This window comes from Lissotriton vulgaris, chromosome 5 (assembly GCF_964263255.1).
Source record: "Lissotriton vulgaris chromosome 5, aLisVul1.2, whole genome shotgun sequence".
Lineage (NCBI taxonomy): Eukaryota > Metazoa > Chordata > Amphibia > Caudata > Salamandridae > Lissotriton > Lissotriton vulgaris.
This window is the reverse complement of record NC_141693.1, coordinates 184,440,794-184,459,824: the sequence shown is the minus strand read 5'-3', so window position 1 is coordinate 184,459,824 and position 19,031 is coordinate 184,440,794. Positions and strand designations below refer to the sequence as shown.

At 41.3% G+C, this 19,031-nt stretch overlaps 1 protein-coding gene across 1 annotated transcript in view; it reads left to right on the top strand.

Annotated features, from left to right (window-relative positions):
* CACNA1B (calcium voltage-gated channel subunit alpha1 B) overlaps positions 1-19,031 on the top strand; it is a 1,091,759-nt gene that overhangs the window by 491,589 nt on the left and 581,139 nt on the right. The window contains exon 6 of the mRNA XM_086921120.1: positions 18,799-18,986. Within this exon, the coding sequence (XP_086777246.1) occupies positions 18,799-18,986 (188 nt within the window). The remainder of the gene's footprint in view (positions 1-18,798; positions 18,987-19,031) is intronic.

Here is a 19,031-nt window from a genome sequence, read left to right as displayed (position 1 = left end):
ATAGTGGCGCTGTAAGACAGTAGTGTAGTGATCTTACCATGGAGGGCAAAGGTGAATACCCCAGGCCCCGGCAGTATTAGCCCGCAGCACTATTAATAGTGATGTAGCGCTTGTTTCAAGAGCTTGCGTCTGATAAGCGTGCACATCACGTTGAGGAACGTCTTGCATATGAGGCAACACCTACAAGACATTGAAATTGAGGAGTTACCGCAATCGATGCACCAATAGTGCTCCCGAGAGCATTGCTCGTGCTCTTGTATTTGGGTTTTGTTTAATTTTTTAAAACAAATATGCCTTGACCCACTTGATAAAGAAAGGGAATATTGAAGAAGGGATCTGCAGCGGGCCACTCGCCCTTCAGTCGTGGCCAAGGGCGCTTAGCAGAGACCAGTGCTGCACGCCCATTTCTGTGTTATGGGTTAACTTTAAAAAAAGTTTTTTTTAAAGAAACTATAGGTCTCTGCTAGTATCTCCGGACATAGAATGGGGTGCAGAGAGCCCCCGTGGCCCATGTGGTCCTTCGGATAGCAGGTGCACAATTAGGAATGATGGGTCCTACGTATTCAATTCTTTTCACGCTTTGGATTGGCTGACGTTCCTCAGAGCTGGGTTCATACATTTCCACTCAAAATATACAATGAATTAACTCTTCAGACCCGTTCCAGAGTCCTTTTTGTAATGGAAATATCTCAAAAACCACCGAATGAATTAATTTTGCTTTTATAAAGCGATCCCCGTAATGGCATAATGTGGCATCCTGGATTTACACCAAAAAAAGGACCTATCTGAGTAAAGTGGTAGATTTATGACAAGTTTAGTGTAATTACATTTAGCATTTTTTGCTGGAGTGAAGGATAAAATACATTTAGAACTTAAAACAGGAAATTGCAAGTTTTTCACCCCTTTAATTTCCCCCAGGTGGATCACCATGAAACTTGGCAGACTAAAACATAACCAGTTGCCCTAATTGTCTGTTACTTTTTGTGAAGATTTGCCAGGCAGCACCAGTGTTATTAGCAAATCAAGAACCACCTTTTCAATAGTAAGTAGATTTAAGCATAACTAGGAGTTGCTGTGACTCACTGTAATAGCCTTAATGAGCAGGAAGTTGTGCACAAAGAAACTTGGAGGGAGGTTGACATATATGGACTAAGGCATAGTAAGTGGTGTGACTTGCAGAATTGTAGGGCCCTGATGGCGTATGAAAGGCTGCATAGGAAGTAGCATAGTGAGGTTATAAGAATTCAGATGCATACAGGATAGCGCATAAAAAGGCATATTCAGCAATAATTGTAAATACCATGAAGCCTGCAGAATAATGTACAGGAAAGTGTTTCAAAATTAAACTGGTCTTTTACGGATTGATGTGTCTATATAAAGATATAGTGGTTCAGTAGTTATGGAAGAAATTGTTTTTTTTTGCTTCAGGAATAATTTGTGAGACATTTGTCTGATATGTAACAAATTCCATAAAACTGTGAACATTTCTTCCAATGTAGGTGTGGATTGGTTAAGGGTTTTAAGAAATATTCCAGAAAGATACTTTTGCACTTGTACACTTGAAATCCATGAGCTGATTTTTGCTCTCGTCTTCAGCCCAAAGCACAGGAAAGGTTTGCGCCAAACCTGGTATGACAATAGGCTTTATACCAGAATATGTCCTTTGCACACTTTGAAATAAATCAACCCTGAATTCTTTAAGATACCTGTGATTTAACAAATCTATACTCCACACTTAAGAGGGTAATATTATATAAATATATGTAAATCCCCGACTCTAGTTTTCAAATTTTCAAGCATCCTGGTTGGCTATTGTAATAAGATAGCGGTCCAGCATATTGTTCCGGCAGATGCCGGATATGTCGCACCCACGCGGTCACGCCGACGGGCGGAGCGTGGATGAATAAAAGAAAGCGGCGTGACTGCACGTGGTCAGTCGGCACCCAGCCTCTACAACTGAGTGGTGTCCATTTCTTTTGTACGTGTGTGTCCCAGTCAGCACGCGCAGAGGTCAGCAGCATCGACACCTCACAGCTATCATTATAAACAGTTACTGGGTCCATATAAAATATTGGAGGATCCACTCGAGTCTGATTAGGAGGGAGCATCTGAAATGTTTTGTTCCTACAGCCATTTTGAATCTTTGGATCTCTGAACAGAAATAGGGAACCCAATATTTTAAATATTCTTGGTGCTCTCACATGTAGAGGAACACTTCAGGGGTTGGAAAATGGGGTAATTATGCAATAATTAGACAATTAGAGATAATTACTCAATTGGATATGGACATCTAAGATAGCTTTTAATTTTGGCACTGTTTGAGGTGGGACAAATTTTGTCAGATGCTTGGTCCTTTCAGGTAAGAAATTTTTTCAAATTTTATGGAGGTTTATGAAAAGAGAGACAGGTTCCAAGGGGCAATTATTTTGCTTCCTATTTTTTCGGTCCACGGGGCAGTTGACCGTTCATAAATCACAATTCTTAAAGAAGGGTGGGGGAAGGGGGTGGGGGTTGAGGGACTTTGAGAATCACACCTTGACTTCGGGCTGGATGGGAGCCCCTATAAAGATGCAAATTCGGACTAAAAAAGTATAAAAAATCCTGTAGTCCTATTTGTGTCCCTTTCAACTAAGTCTGGGGACCCAACTAAACAAGCAGTGGGCTGCAGGGTGGAGGGGTGCAGTGGTCAAGGTTTGCGATGGACTGTTTGCATGAATAACAGGGACAGTCCTGGTTTGCATTAAGTGGGCATCTCTCTACAGTGGCACAGTGGGTTGATAACAATGGGTTGGAATGTTACCCAGAGTGATTGCCACTGGTTAGACTATTTCAATCCCATCACCTTTTGGCTGTTTGATTGCCAGTAGGATGGCTGGAAACTTTAGACTGGTGCAGCTTTCCAAGCCTACTACTGCCAATGTCTGTGAATGCCAAAAAGTAGTGCATTTGCACCCATTCAAAGAGTACTTCAAGGGTGCGGATTTACTACTTTTTTTCTTATACCATTCACTATATTTTTTTTAAAGATCTGATCCCAAAAAATGAACAAGTTAAAACCGCTTAATAAAAGGAGAGCAAGTAAAGGCGACCCATCGTTAGCAGACATGCCCCAGGGCCCCCCAAACATAACTACCAAATCAAGAATGCATTTTTCGGGGTGTCACTCCAAACATCCCTGCTGAAACTACACCTCTGACTGTCCCATGTGGCCTAGTAATTCTTCCTGTAAATTCTGGAGTCTCTGTCTTGGGAACATTTATTTTAAATGTATTTTCACTGCACGCATTCTTTTTCGTCTCTGCTACAGGAAGCCTCGATGATAGAGTTGTCAAATCAGTGCATATGGACATAGCTCCATGTTTGAAGCCCTGAGCTTTTACAAATCATTTTATCAAGTGACTGACGGCCCCATGCACTAAGCCCGAGTCGCAAATAGAGTATTGACAGCACTAACATTAAAAGGGCGATCCCAGCTAGAGCTGAGCCAGAGGTCTGGCTTGGCTCTAAGAGTCTGTGCACGAGCAGAGCCATGAAAATGTGTACATGTTTATCGTGCAACAAACATAGTATAAAAATATGATACATTCAAAGGGTTTCACCTTAATAAGGATAATTACGCACTTAAATAGCGCACGACTACCCGTAGGCATCTCGGCGCTTGTACGAATACCGCCGAGGAACCCTTCCTGGCCTTTCCCTGTGAGGAGCCCACTCCTGGGCACCCCCAAGGGGAAGTCAGGCATCCTCAGCGTTGTTGGGGCTGTTGTAGAGATTAAGCAAGCTATTGCCCAGAGGTGCAGAGTGGGGCTCATGATCAGAATAGGCACCGAGGCGAGAGGTCCGAGGAAATTGAGCCCAAGACCCGCTGAGGTAGGAATTGAACCATGGTCCCGGCCAGTCTCCTTCATCAGGGTCTGCCGCTCTAACCATTGAGCCACACTTCTCTACTAATGACTTATGACTTAATGACTTTAGTACATCAGATTCTTACACTACAAAGACAGAAATTTATTTAAAGTGATAATTTTTAGAAATATTCATGGCTCAACCCCAAACAACAATACCATTAGTAAACTAACAGGCAACAACAGTTATGTAAACCCTAAATGCAACCTACATTCTTATTGTAGATTTAGCAACATTGCAGTCTACTAAATGAAATATAAGAGATGCTTGTGCAGCGCACGTCCTGAACTCAATTATTCAAAAGTGTGCTTATATGTGTTAATAAAGAAAAAGGAGGCTCTGTGAAATAAAGTTTTTGCCTAGGATCACACAATTTGGACAATCAGGGAAGCCAGTACTGATTACAGGTTATATGGTTTCACATTTTGAAATTCATCCAGACGGGCACCTCTGTTTCTATCTCTTAATTACATCCAAGGTACCATTTCGTCTTTCATTCTTTGCTCACAAAAATAAAAACCAACATAGAGATAGGAAACCAGTCAAGAATTCAAAGTCAACAACCCCTCCCCTCTCGGAAGCGACACCCCTGATGTCCATCAGCCATGAGAAAGGTGATTGGCTCGCGCTAGCAGCTCCATGTCACGTCACACTCTCTCTTTTCGATTCAGTAAACCATTCTTGTTCATGTACCTTAATTACACCTATCAGTTTGCGGATCTATCTTATTATAAATTACATATGGCGGCCAACCTGATGATTTATTGTACATATTATAGTATGCTGCAAATTAGGAAACTATGATTAATTTCTCAGATGCATTCGATACAGAGAACGTTGTGCACTGACTTCCGAGTGCCATTAGGATGGAAGTGTTTCTGACAGAGCCCTGGGAAGTTTCACTTGTTACAGGGGTTCCCAGAAGTACAGGGTTGCTCCATTGTACTGAATGCCCTTGCCCAGTACTCGCCAGGTACTGGGTGCGCCCGCTGTGTAACCGGCACATAGGGAGCCCACCCGCCTGGATCTGCACCCACTCACCCAGCCTCTGTATCAGCTGGACACTACCTCTGGCCAATCTCTGCTGGCACTGGTTACATACCATGGCCTTCGGGCATACTCTTCGGGTCATTCCTTGCCTCGAGCATCAACTGTGCATACTCCCCCGGCGTTGTTTGTTTGTGTTCTGACTTGACAATAATCTCTTGGTGGGAATTTCGATGGAAAAGGCCCAATTTAGGACCACTTTATAACCCCCTCCCTTCTGATGACTCTGCATGGACCATTCCAAGAGCAAACTTAAGTGGACATAATTTGCTTTTTTACGATTTAATGTAGATTTGCCGTATTTAAACAATTAAAAAATGTTTTCTGTGGCTTCTTGCTGTAACGATTCGTTCAAGTACCACATGGTTCGAGGAAAACCAGCATGACCCTGGATGTAGGTAAAACTGGAGCCTTGGTACTCCGGTAAGGTATATAGGGCAAAAACCACAGTCATCCATCCCATCTCACATTCTAAAGTTGCTTCCAAAGAAAAAAATGTGCAACTTATCAATGTTTGAAAACTCGCCAGCGAAATGTTTTTCCTTGGAAAAACTATAATTTCCACCCCCTAAGGCAGTAGCGGCTGGGCAGTTGCGGTGGGGTCGGGAGGGGTGGTTAAAAAAAGAGAAAAGGGAAAAAAAAACATACCTGACGGCCGCCGCTTCTCCTCCATCCTCTTCTTTATCGACCAGGAAGCAGGAACAAGAAGCACCCAGACTTCCAGACTCTCCTAGCCAATCACAATGCTGTTCATAGCAGCGTCGTGATTGGTCCGAGCGCGGTGGTTCGGCACTCCGATGGGGACTGGGAGCCTGGGCATGTTCTCCGCCCAGTCTGTGCAACACAGCCCGATGGAGAACATGCTAGGTGCGCATGACTGTTTTAGCCGGCCCAAGATGGCCAACAAAACCATCATGCGCACTTAGAGAGTGCCCCAACCACTCCTCCCCCAGCTCTGTAGGCAGTCCAGCCGGCCCAGCCCCTAGAGAGGAGTACAGAGTTTTTCTCTTGTGGCCCGATGCTCCTCTGTCTTAGCGACGGAGCCTCATCTGCTCTGCGGAGAACTCCAGCGTTCATGTAAGGTGGGGCTTAAGCTCACCCTTCTTTCTGTGGCCATCGCCATTTTTTCTACAATGATGTTCGCAAACTTCACATTAGTTTATGAATATCACATGACAGCAGAAAATGGCAGACAAAGTAAAATGTTTATCTCGAAAAGACATTTCTTTTTCCACGCCCTTTCGGATGCTCTTTTGCGTGAACCTTTTGTAAATCTTTTGAAGGCTGCTCAATACGTTTTTTGTAATGCAAATGGCTTAAACGCTACTGAACAATTTACACCAAATAATGGATGTAGTCTGAGTGAAGATTCACATTCCTGCCAAGTTTGGTGTAATTCTGTTGAACAATGTTTGCTATACCAGAGAAAATACATTTATATGGAAATTAGTATTGACATTAAAATGAGAACGCTCCTTTTAGATTGTGCCCACTCACTTGGCCTACTCTTAAATAAGCTTCCTGAAATTAAAATAAAAAGAACATTAGTTGAAGGACCAGGAATCTGCCCCATTTTGTGCAGATCTGCCAAACCATGACAAATTTATTAATAATCTCAAAATGTAGTTTCCTCTGGGCTAGGTATCTAAAGAATATAACTATTATAATATATATATATATATATATATATATATATATATATATATATATATATATATATATATATATAGCTCACATGAGAGGTTGTAACTCTGCCTGCATCATCATTGATGGAGTGTTATACAGATATAACCCCAGAGGAAGTGTACATCCTGACGATTCTATCATGAAAGATGTGTGATCCGAATAGCATAATACAAAGGTCAACACTAGGACAAGTGTGCAATAACAGTTCTAATATTAAAGGGGCGATGATTTATGACGATTAATATATAGATAGGAATTAAGCACATGCACTATTCTGCTTTCAACACTGTGACCTGTAATGAATGTTGTACAGGGAGTGTCTACGTAGGACAAAGTTTTACTATTGAACAGACAATGGTATGTATACGGTAATGTACATGGAGGGTGCAAAATGAGTGTTGCCATGGATGGCACTGGAATAGTGCGCCGAATGAGGTTGGTCCTCTGTGGGTGTGTTTTGATGCATGCGAGCACAGAGGTCTTTTATACCACTGAGAAACTTTGATACTTCCAGCATAATGTGTTAGAGTCATAAATAGCCTTTGTCCTGCACCTTAGAGTGCCCTGATTTCCAGTAGAAGCCTTTTAACTAGTGTGATGGAATATGGTGCATTATTCCAACTGTGCTTCTGATATGTTCGATGTGTTGAGTGCCAGTGAGATTATCAGTGTGTCGTATGTTTGTGATATTATCATAGCATTGCACTCTTATGGTTTTGTCATAGTAGTGTGTGACTTTGATATGAATGTGGTTTATTGTGTATGTGATATTACCATAGCCTTGTGATATTATCTTAGGTTTGTGTCACAGTGACATTGTCAGGGTGTTGTGTTATATGTTATTATGGGGCCGATTCTGATGCGGGTTGGAAAGCTTCCCGACCCATTCGGTTTGGAAATGGTTTTCGACCCACTCGGATCGGGAGAGTCTGACCGATGGAGTACGATGCATCCGGATGCTTCCCAATACGAATTGGTTGGACTCTCATTGACTTCAATGGGAGCATATGTTCCTAATCGCATCATAATTAGGCCCTCGGTCGGGAAGACACGTTCCCGATACTATTTGGAAGGAGCAAATGCCATTAGGAGGCCTTCTTAACCGCATCAGAATTAGGCCCAAAGTGTTTCACTGTCTGTGATATTATCAATCACAATAATAGGTGATTGTTATAACAGTATAGTGTGTCTGTTCGTGTCATGATATTTTTATATTGTTGCTTGGACATTACAATGTTGCTTGTCTGTAATACCGTAGTGTGTGCTCGTGGTATTATCATGGCATTGTGTATCTATGGTATTGGAGTGTTATGTATCTGTATTATCATGATAACATTATGTGACTGTGATATTGATGTAGTATTGTGTGTCACTGATATGTGTATGCCTATGCTCATTTTACTTGTAATGAACTCGGTGCAGACATAACTTGCTTCTAGGCCCAGAGGAAATGAGGTGAACATTTTAATTAGGATGATACATAACAACTGAAACATTATAAGATACGAGGGTGGTGGTGAAAAAATAGACAATGAACACTGTAAGAGCACAAGCTGATAAATATGCAGAATGTGGGAGAATGGTTACAGATGGGAACAGGTAGGTCTTGAGTTTCAACCAGAACTGTGTCACCAAGTGGGCATTGCATATATGGCAGGGAAGGTTATTCAGAGACTACTGCCCACCTCAAGGAATAATCACAAGCTTTGTTAGGGTGAACCCTCAGTTTCACTAAATTAACCTGAGCTGAGCATCCTTGTAGCAAAGGCATAGAGCAGACAGGCTTAACGTAGGGCAATGGATACAGTAGTAGGCAGTACTAAAATAGTCATAAAGTCAAAATACCAAAGAAAAAACATTTCCAATCAAATCTAGAAAATAGAGTTAACTTTAATAAGCAAAATGACACCAAGAAGGCAAAAATCCAAAAGAGGAACCAAAGTTATGATTTTTAAAAGTTTTAAGTAAGAATAGAGCCAAAAAAGCACAAAGCAATAATGATAAGCTGGAGTCATAGCAGACCGGGACCTAGGTGCGATTTGAGGCCAACCGCAATGGTGTGCAGGTTGGATACACTTTACCTTCTGACTTAGTCTTTGAAGTATCAATCAAACATAGCAGTACACTTCTAAGAACCTCAGGATCTCAGGGGAGGGCACTTAAAAACATCCAGGGTATCAGACTGAGGCCAACAGCAAAGTCCAGTACATGCCCAGTTGCCACTAGTCAGCTGAGGGCTTTAGGAAAAAGGTCACTTGCAGCTTTGAATGTCCCTCTAGTCACACATAAGGTCAGCCAACTGACCTTTAGAGGTAACTTGTTTGCTCTGGGCACAAGGGGGAGCAGGTCCAGTCGTTCAGGGCTCCTCTCAGGTCACAGCAGGTCCAATAATCTTCTGTTCTTCCACAGGTTCGTACGTATTCTGAAGAGTGTGCCCGGGGATGCATTTGGAGGTGCAAAAAATATAAGCACAACTAGCGGTTTGCGGGCTGAAAAGATTTAATCGCAGTTAAGGTGATATGTCCCATAGACCATTGCTAACGGCCTACAATGCAATGATCCCCCCGCAACTCCAATATGGGGCAGACATTCTTTGTATAGATGGAAAAAGCTCTTGGGAGAAGGACGAAGGGAAATGTTAAAATCATTACTGTCCCTCCCTGGTTCTTCAATGATCCAGGCAATTAGATTGGAGCTAGGACTAACTGCATGGAATGTCCAGGTGCAATTAAGCTTACTTAGATTCTGGAAACGCTTGGGATCTGGGGAGGTTACAAAAGTGTCCCAATGGTGCATGATGGAGATTCAGAACAGTGAATTAAAATGGGCCAAAGCTACAAGAAGTAAACTTCAGTCCATTTGTGAACACTTGAATGTGAAAATAGATCGGCTGACCTTGCAAATCGATGTAATAAAGAGTGTACTTAAAATGCAGGGGAAGGAATTGTCTAGAATGGTAGATAGGGAGTACCGGAGTAAGAAGACTCTGTAAAGTTTATGAGAAATAGCTGGGAGAAAGAAATGAGTTACCCCTATCTAGATATATTACCGAACCAATGGCTGGGAATGGAAGTTTTCAGGACAAGAATAGGTATTAACCTATTCAAACAGTATAATGAAATCAGGCTTGCTGCAACCTGATGGAAAATGTACGTGTAAGATAGGGATGAAATGTAATATTTTACACATTTTATTGGATTGCCAAAAAATTTTAAATCACCGTAAACTGTTTTTATGTCCGATCTTTTTAAAATATGATGTACGGTCACGTACACAAGCATGGGAGCTTCTTGCTGATATGGAAAATTTAGATAGTGCAATAGCTATTGGAAAATATATGCAGGTTGTAAATAGGTTCCCTGCTTGACTATAAGTTTAAGTGAAGTTATGAGTATTGTGATTTAATATGACAATTTATTGTTTTAAAAAATGTGCTTGCAAAAACTGTTAGGAATGAAGTTTTAGGATAAATATATGTTTAATCCACTGGAACTTTGATTTTAAATGGCATAAGAAGATGAACTTTCTATTGTTTTTAGAATTCTTTCATTTCTTTTTATAAGAGCCTATGTGGTTTAAAGACCTAAGGTCTAAATAAACTTTACTTTTGAACTTGAACTTGGATGTCAAATCTATGTCTGACACTAATTAGGGGGTGGGGATGACTCCTGGCCCCTCCCTTATCAATGGGGCAAAATTGCCAGGGTAACACTACCCACTTATGCAGCATTTTCTGTTTTCTTTACTGCAAACAGTCCAGCAGTGCCCCTTGCTCTCAAAATCTCAAAATCCAAGATAGAGAAAGCCTTCTCCCCTTTTGCAGAGTTTGTATGCCCGCCCAGAGGAGTAGCCAGGAAAGTGTGCAGCCACGCCTTTGTGGCCACTCAAAACCAGTTCTGGGGCAGCTCCCCTCTACTGTTTGGTGCATGCCTGACTGGGAGGACAAACAGAGAAGTCTGTCCTGGTGGCAGCTAATATTTGCTTGTGACAGAGAGAACCTTTTTAAAGTAAATGAACTTATGAATGAATGAATGAAAGGTTTTTGTATAGCGCAACGTTCAAGGAGCATCTTGGCGCTTTCACAGAAAAAGGAAAATCTGACGGAATGCAGAGGGAGGACAACTAAGTGATGGTGCTTAGATAAAGGATAACGCTGTATGGTCAGGGGTGGTGAAGATCCATGTTTTTAAAAGCTTCCTAAAAGTAGGCTTTGTTTGTGCATGTCTCATTTGAGTGGGCAGGGCATTCCATGCTTTGGTCCCTAGGACTGCCATAGTCTTTCCACCTCTGGATTTAAATCTGAAATCAGGGACTGTTAACAGATTCTCTGAGGATGGCCGCAGAGTGCGTTGGGGGATGTATGGCTTAATTCTAGATCTTAGATATTCTGGTCCGGTTTCGCTTATGGCTTTGTAGGTGATGGTCAGGATTATAAAAAGAATCCTCTTATAGACATGTAACCAGTGAAGAGTTTTTAATGCTGCGGTGGAGGAGGAGTCTCTAAGCAGTGTAAGTACCAACCTTGCTGCAGTGTTCTGGACCACCTGCAATTTTTTTACTACCGTCATTTTGTTCCTGCATATAGACTATTGCAGTAATCCAGGCGAAATAAAATTAGGGCTGCTGCAACTGTTTTTCTAGCAGGCACCAGGAGCAGGTCCATGCATTTTCGGAGAGTTTTTATTGTTTGGAAACACATGCCTGCCATAGCAAGTCCTTGCTTGTGGAAAGATAATGTTGGATACAATTTTATTCCTAGATTTCTGACTGTGTCTACTGTTGTGGGAGGCACTTCCGAATTTGCAGGCCACCCCTGATTGGGCCTATAAAGGTTGGACTTTCCAAACAGCATAATTTCAGTTTTAGAACTGTTACATTTAAGATGATTCAGTTTCATCCAGTCCATTACTGCTGTCAAACAGTGGAGAAAATTGTCTTCCGCCATTGTGGAGTTTTTATCAAGAGTGAGTATCAGCTGGGTGTTATCCGCATATGCAATGGCTTCAACATCAAACGTGGCCATCAGAGGGAGAAGTGGTGTCATATAAAGATTGAAAAGGGTTGGGCTCAAGGATGAGCCCTGGGGGACCCCTGATGACAACCATTTTTCTCCCAATTTGTAACTTTCCCAATGTTACAATCTGATGCCTGTTTTCTAAAAAAAAAAATGTGATCCACCCCAACTCTTCTTCCCACCAGAGGAAAAAAGCACCTCCCCACACCCAGGCCTTTTCTCAGCTCTGGGAGCAGTTTTAACACCGCATCTGGGTTTCTTTCGGAGGGCTAATGAAAGAAAAAAAATGAATTTATAATAGTTACTTTTCTTCAATATTTTAAAAATCTCACTTCACCATCGAGTTGGGGTTTTAATAAATATTAAAATAGTTCAAACATTTTTCTAGCTGATCCCTAACCAGAGATATCTAAATTATATAATGTAATCTTTCTTCTCCATGTTTCTTCTTGGGCCAGCCAGACTTCCTACAGTGTAAATAGCTCTTGAGTGCTAGTCACTTTAAGGAAATATTAACTTTAAGTTTGTAGATGTCTTATTTTTAAATAGCATACACCATGTGGCCTGCAAGGTCTACATAGGTGTGACTTAGTAATAGCTTAAAGGAAAGTTTTTACTTGTCAGAAAGGGTTTTGTTGACAGTCACATGGAAGGTGTTCCACTGCCACAATCATTCTACACTTGGTAGGCCTGAAGCCATGTTTGTACTGCTACTGTAATAGATTGCAGAATAGATCCAACTGTGTACTAATGGCATTTAACTTGAAGGCCCTGATTACACTTTGTACACCATATAGTACGAGCTTATAGGCAAGTTAAATACACAAAGAATATGCCAATTCAACCATGTTTAAAGGGGGAGCAAATGCATGTTTCTACCGGTTGCCAGGGGTAAAGTGCACCGAATGTTAAAGCCAACAGAAATATGGAGTCCAGCAAAAGGCAAAAAATCTAGAGTGGCCACGCAGAAAAGGTGGATTTCCTACACTCCAATTTTTGTATCTGATTTTGAATATTTTGTTGGTCAAGTTAAGGCGACCAGCCAGGGTTTTCATAATGTTATCCTATGGTTATTTTAAAGCAAACCATTTAAAACATTTGTAAGCATTGCAGGGAATCTTATTTGTAATTCTGTTCTTGATTTGGATCAGTTGTTGACTTTTGAGGTGTTTTGCTAGTGGTGGTCTTTTAAGTTAAAGATTATTCTCTGCACAGCATTTATAAGCATTTGAAGTCTTCTTATTTGCTACAATAGTAGGTCAAGGTACCAGATACTGCAGTCGCCAAAACATGACTTGACTGGAGCTCCAACAGTATTGGGGGTAATTGGTTAACGATAAATCTGAAAAACGTTCCTGGTTCTATCTGGAGTGCCCTTCGAGATCTTGAACTTGTGATACCTCTTGGTAATGGAGACCATAATAATTACAATTGGCTTGGATGGCTCCTAGCTTTAAAATAGGTATGAGTAAGAGCGAAAAAGGAGGTCACGTGACAAAGCAGGTCCATTAATGGTTCAATGTATGTGTTGAAAAGCTCTGGGTAAATGGGGAACCCTTTGTTACTCGACTTGTGTACGTGTCTGCAAACAACATGAAGTGGATCCACCCAACTCTTGGAGAGCATTCATCCACGAAGGACATGGACCATCTGCTAGCCATTAATCGAGGTGTTGGCTACCAGTAAAGTACGGTGTTATGCTCTACAAAATCTAAAGCGGCTGAAAGGTAAAGTAAAGTAGCATGTTGAGTGACCATTTTTTTGCCATTTAGAGTAGGTCATCCCATACATGATATTATGGTGTGCTTATAGAATGTGGTAAAAGAAAAACATTGTCAGAATATCCTCTGCTTGAAATGTTGTGTTGTAACTATCGTCTACTGTCTAGAGGCCAGCAAAGAATGTATAGCAGCCAGAACGCTGACAAATCAGCATTTTTCCTAAGAACCAAATGTCCGGCAAACCAAGGGATACTGTGCAGATACACAGGGCGCTTGGAGATAACCAACACACCGTGAAAATGGTGAATTGGCGGGGTCCGAAGCAAGGCTAACAGACGACTCCAAATACTGGGGAAGTTGAAACAAGGAAGAAATAATTGAATTAACTAATAGTTAACATATAGGTTAGGAAAGCACAAAGAAAATGAGCGATAAACTCTCTGGCCAAAGGCCGGACGAGCGCTGTAGTTTGAGGGGGAACTTAGTAGACGAAGATGAACTAGGACTGCACAAAACATAGATCAGGAAGGGAAAAGATAGAGAGAGAGAGAGAGAGATAAACAATGCAGGGAGGCCAGGTAGGAATATTACGACAAGTGTAAAAAAAACACCAACATCCAATATTGTCAGGCAATTTGCGATTTTCCATTTGGCGTTTTATACTGTCTCTACTTAACATAACCCAGAAAAAACCAATCACAAGGAGGTGTGGTAAAGCACAGTTTTCCCATGCAAGATATCCCAAAGTAAGAGTGCCAATAGCCAAACTATGCCATCATTGTGCCCATTCTGCACAGCACCTTTCCCTTAGGGCCACTGCCCGTGCAGAACTCTGTTTGTCCCAGCATACCCACTGTGCGCAGAACACGCCAAGTGGCAGCGGTCAGTTTCCACGGTCTCCACAGCCCCTAACCTTGGTGAACCCTTCTCTAAGGAACAGCTCTTTGTAAGTAAGTGTCTAAATGCGGTCCAGCGAGATGCTGTGATTCAAGCTGAATCTCACATATACCAAAACATCGCTTATTGGAACAATAAATAGAAAATCTATAATCAATAAATGATATTTTTGTAAAAAATATTTAGGACATGATGTGTGTGGCAAACAGTATTTGTGTGGTCAATATTCTGACATACAGCCTTTATATTTTTGTGTATTCAGGAAATAATTAGCATTTGCTTGTCTTCAGTATGATCACGTGGTATAAAGCATCGGGTATATTCAACTGCAGTCTGTCTGTGATGTATTCCGTTCAGTCTCTTTGAAATTAAGGTGCTCCATTTATCATTTCGTTGAGTTGAATTCAGTGTGGGAAGGATGCTGGCTTTCTTCTCCTCAGGTTGCATCGCTCTTAGAGCTGTGTTATCCCAGTGTCCTCTGGCGATTCCTTAGTAGCAAGGAAGTGGAGAGGGTAGATGGTGTTGGGCATTGTAAATATTCTGCTATGGACCAAAGGCAGATTGAGCCTGGCTCTGCGGCTTTACTCATTTACTCCATCAAGAGGTCTCCATTTCCAATCTGAGACATGTTTGGACACCCTTTTGTTTGAGTTTTTCTGGAAGAGAAATGTGCTTGGTTGATTGTTCATTTATGCTTTGAGGTTGTTTTGGAGTTTGGGCCCCTCTCCTTCTAAGTATCCACCCCTGCAACTTAGTCATTTGAATACATTTTTTTTTATCATTCATGAGATTTCACTTGATTCCCCGCATGGGATGGGCCCAAAGCCTTTGTGTTTACACACTGAATCCAGCAGCTGATGAGGATGAGGATGCTTGCCACAGAGGACTGCCTGTGTGGCCTCAAGTCTATTTGCAGGACTGCAAATGTAACTTCCCATTAACAACAAATAACTTCAGAGTTTCAAAGTATTCAGGTGAGGTTTTATATGAGCATTGCCATTGTATAAAGTCTCCCCCTGCGCACAACAAAAATCTTTTATATACATGTGAAAGTTTCCCCCTCCCTTCTGGTCCTTCTTTCTCTTTCATAAATTCTTCCTCATTTCCAGTGTATGTGGAGCAGAAACTTCAACCGTATTAGGAAATGCATTAAATTTGCCAAGTCTGCAATCATCTATTGGAAGAGGTCCACAATCGTATTAGTTTTGTCCTTCTCGTTCGCATGCTCAGTTTCTCCTCCGGTGTGGCTGACACTTGGCCTGGTCATCTTTACAGAATCTGGAAGAACAAGAATGTATTTGCCTGAGCTAGTGCCTACATAGAGGCACATATGTGGTTTTGCTGCGACAGCAGTTGAATAGAAGTAGAAATGCAGAGCAAATAGAAATGGCAATATGCATTCAAGCGGAAGCCAGCTGTGTATAGTGCAAATTCACACATAGCCACTGCTCATGCTGAAGTCCATTTAACCATATCTAGATTTTTGCAAATGCTTAGCTTGTCAAGAACCTCTTTTATGAGGGGCAGTGTCTTCACACACCTTGGGCTTTTCCCCCACAAAAGCTTATGTCTGCTATATGTGATCATCGCTCCTGTGGCGACCACATGGGGGTGTTGATAAGGCCATTTCTACGTGTTTGTGCATTGTTTCCAACAGAGGTCCAGAATTGTTTAATGAATCTGCGCCTGCTGTGTCTGGACATTTGTTCCCTAGTTGTTTTTTTCTAAGAACACATTTTAATATTGCAACTGTGATATAGCTAGGACTTTGGCCAGCTTCACTCTATGGTCCGCTTGGGACCGTGTTCGTATTTTGTTGAGCAAGGATAATTGGAAGTTGGAACCATTTACCACAGTATTTACCTGCAGGGCCAAAGAATGGTAAAGGATGGTGATTCCACCTTGTTCTTTGATGTTGTTGGTTGGGGGGCTCCCAGGACTCAGGGTTATTAGAATTGGATTCTTCTGGGTATTGCTCCTCACAGCACCAGAATCTCTGTTTTGGTGCCATCTATCTGCAAGAAGGTCTTTCTCATTATAGATTTTGCTCTAACCATTAATGATGTTGGTTTGACTTCCTGTTTTGTGCCTCGGGTAAATGTTGATGGTCAACTGCATACACCTGAAGCTGTAGCTAGGTGTTTTTTTTACATAGGTTATAGTCCTTGCACATGTTGAAGATTTGTGATCTTGTGGTTGACTCCTGAAGTGCACGTGACAACTTTCTTAAAGAATTTCCAGATGTTATTGATACCCACTGGATTTGGTTGGTTAGGAAAGACTGGATTCATTGCCAGGCCTGTTTGAAATTCTTATCTAATCTATGTATTTTCATTAAGAGGCCATAGTAGTTTTCTCACTGGATAAGAAGAATGCCTGCTGGTTCTTATTGAGAGCGATGAGAAGGTTCTTGCTAAAACATTATAATCCTAGTAGCAGTTCATGCACTCTTTGTTCTGAATGTTGGTACTGAACCTTGGATTGTGTTGTCCTATTCTTGATACTTCTGCAATTGTCTTGTCATTTCCTTGTTCTTTCACTTTTAAAAATTGTGCATGGGATTGAGGAGTTTGTGATTGGTCTGTGGCTGTCTAGAATCTCTAGATCAGATAAAAATTCTTGAGAATCTGTGCAACAAAAGCTTGTTTGTGTGGTTAGGGTTCCTCCAGTAGTTAATTTGTCTCTGTGTTTGCCTACTTATTTTTCAACACGGGCACATTTATATGACCACATGGTGGCAATGGATGTTTAGTATTACACAGAGCATATGAATAGTATACATTAGAAAATGAACATCAGCTCGCCCAGGTTACTCATACAGGGCTGTGTGACCTGAAATAGTCTATGTCACATTTGAAGGAGTGTGATGGTTTGCAGGTAGTGTCGCTACTAGCGTTTTGCAGCGCAGACAGGGACAGTGGCACATGATGCAAGCTGTATATTTTCCTTAGTACAAGAAGCTAGCAATGCCTTTGCCAGCAAACTACATGCTGTGATTATATTTTCTAACTTCACTTCCCATGTATATGAACATCATATAAGAGGTTTTAAGGAGCGGTGGAAGGGAGTGGACAGGAAAGTTTAGCAGAGGGGGTGAGTTGTGCCCTTTTCCTGGAAATTACTATATCAATGTATCTAAGACATTAATATTATGTTTCTGCAACATCATTATAGTTCTGTGTGTCTTTGATGGAGTTGACGGTGTGTTATATTAATATATTGTTATGTGACTGTGTTGTTGCTGAAGATCAGAGGTATCATAATGATGTTATTTTTTGATAGCTTTGTGCTCAGTTTCTTAAATTATCACAGTGTAGTATATTTGTCATATTCAAATTCATTGAGTGGTATTGTCACACCATGTATGTCGGTATATCAAATATTTAGTGGCTGTGATACTATCAGTCACAATACTTGGATAGAGTGATACATGCAGACATAGCACAAAGAAATGATTACAGATACTCTACAGTACATTAATCAATCTCACAAAGAACTATGACCTTGCAAGCCACACTATATTTCACATAGAACTATGACCTTACAATCATGCCACACTATATCTCACATAGAACTATGACCTTACAATCATGCCACACTATATCTCACATAGACTATGACCTTGCAAGCATGCCACACTATATCTCACATAGAGCTATGACCTTGCAAGCATGCCACACTATATCTCACATAGAACTATGACCTTACAATCATGCCACACTATATCTCACATAGAACTATGACCTTACAAGCATGCCACACTATATCTCACATAGACTATGACCTTGCAAGCATGCCACACTATATCTCACATAGAACTATGACCTTGCAAGCATGCCACACTATATCTCACATAGAACTATGACCTTGCAAGCATGCCACACTATATCTCACATAGAACTATGACATTAGAAGCATGCCACACTATATCTCACATAGAACTATGACCTTGCAAGCATGCCACACTATATCTCACATAGAACTATGACCTTGACAGCATGCCACACTATATCTCACATAGAACTATGACCTTGCAAGCATGCCACACTATATCTCACATAGAACTATGACCTTACAAGCATGCCACACTATATCTCACATAGAACTATGACCTTACAAGCATGCCACACTAAATCTCACATAGAACAATGACCTTACAAGCATGCCACACTATATCTCACATAGAACTATGACCTTACAAGCATGCCACACTATATCTCACATAGAACTATGACCTTACAAGCATGCCACACTATATCTCACATTGAACTATGACCTTACAAGCATGCCACACTATTTTGTCTTTGAAAAAGAGAATTGGAGAACTCTGCAGTCGTCAATTTATGTTTTGTATTGCTTTTTTATGAACGTAAAGCACCAATAAAGACATACTGAAAAAACAAATATATTGTGTGATGGTTGGCTCTTGTGTCCTGGTGTGGAATTTCATGTGGGTGCCCAGATTAGCGTCAATGATGACATCTTGATGTAGATGTCACTTACACTGTGGTTTGCATCTCTCCACAGGTGAAATCATGGGAGACTTCCCATGCGGAGAAGAAGCCCCTGCCAGGGAATGTGAGAATGGAACTATCTGCAGACAGTACTGGGAAGGCCCCAACTTTGGGATCACCAACTTCGACAACATTCTATTTGCAATCCTTACCGTCTTTCAGTGCATCACGATGGAGGGGTGGACGGATATCCTCTATAATGTAAGTACCAGATCCATGCACATCTATTTGTGCTGTTGACCTCGG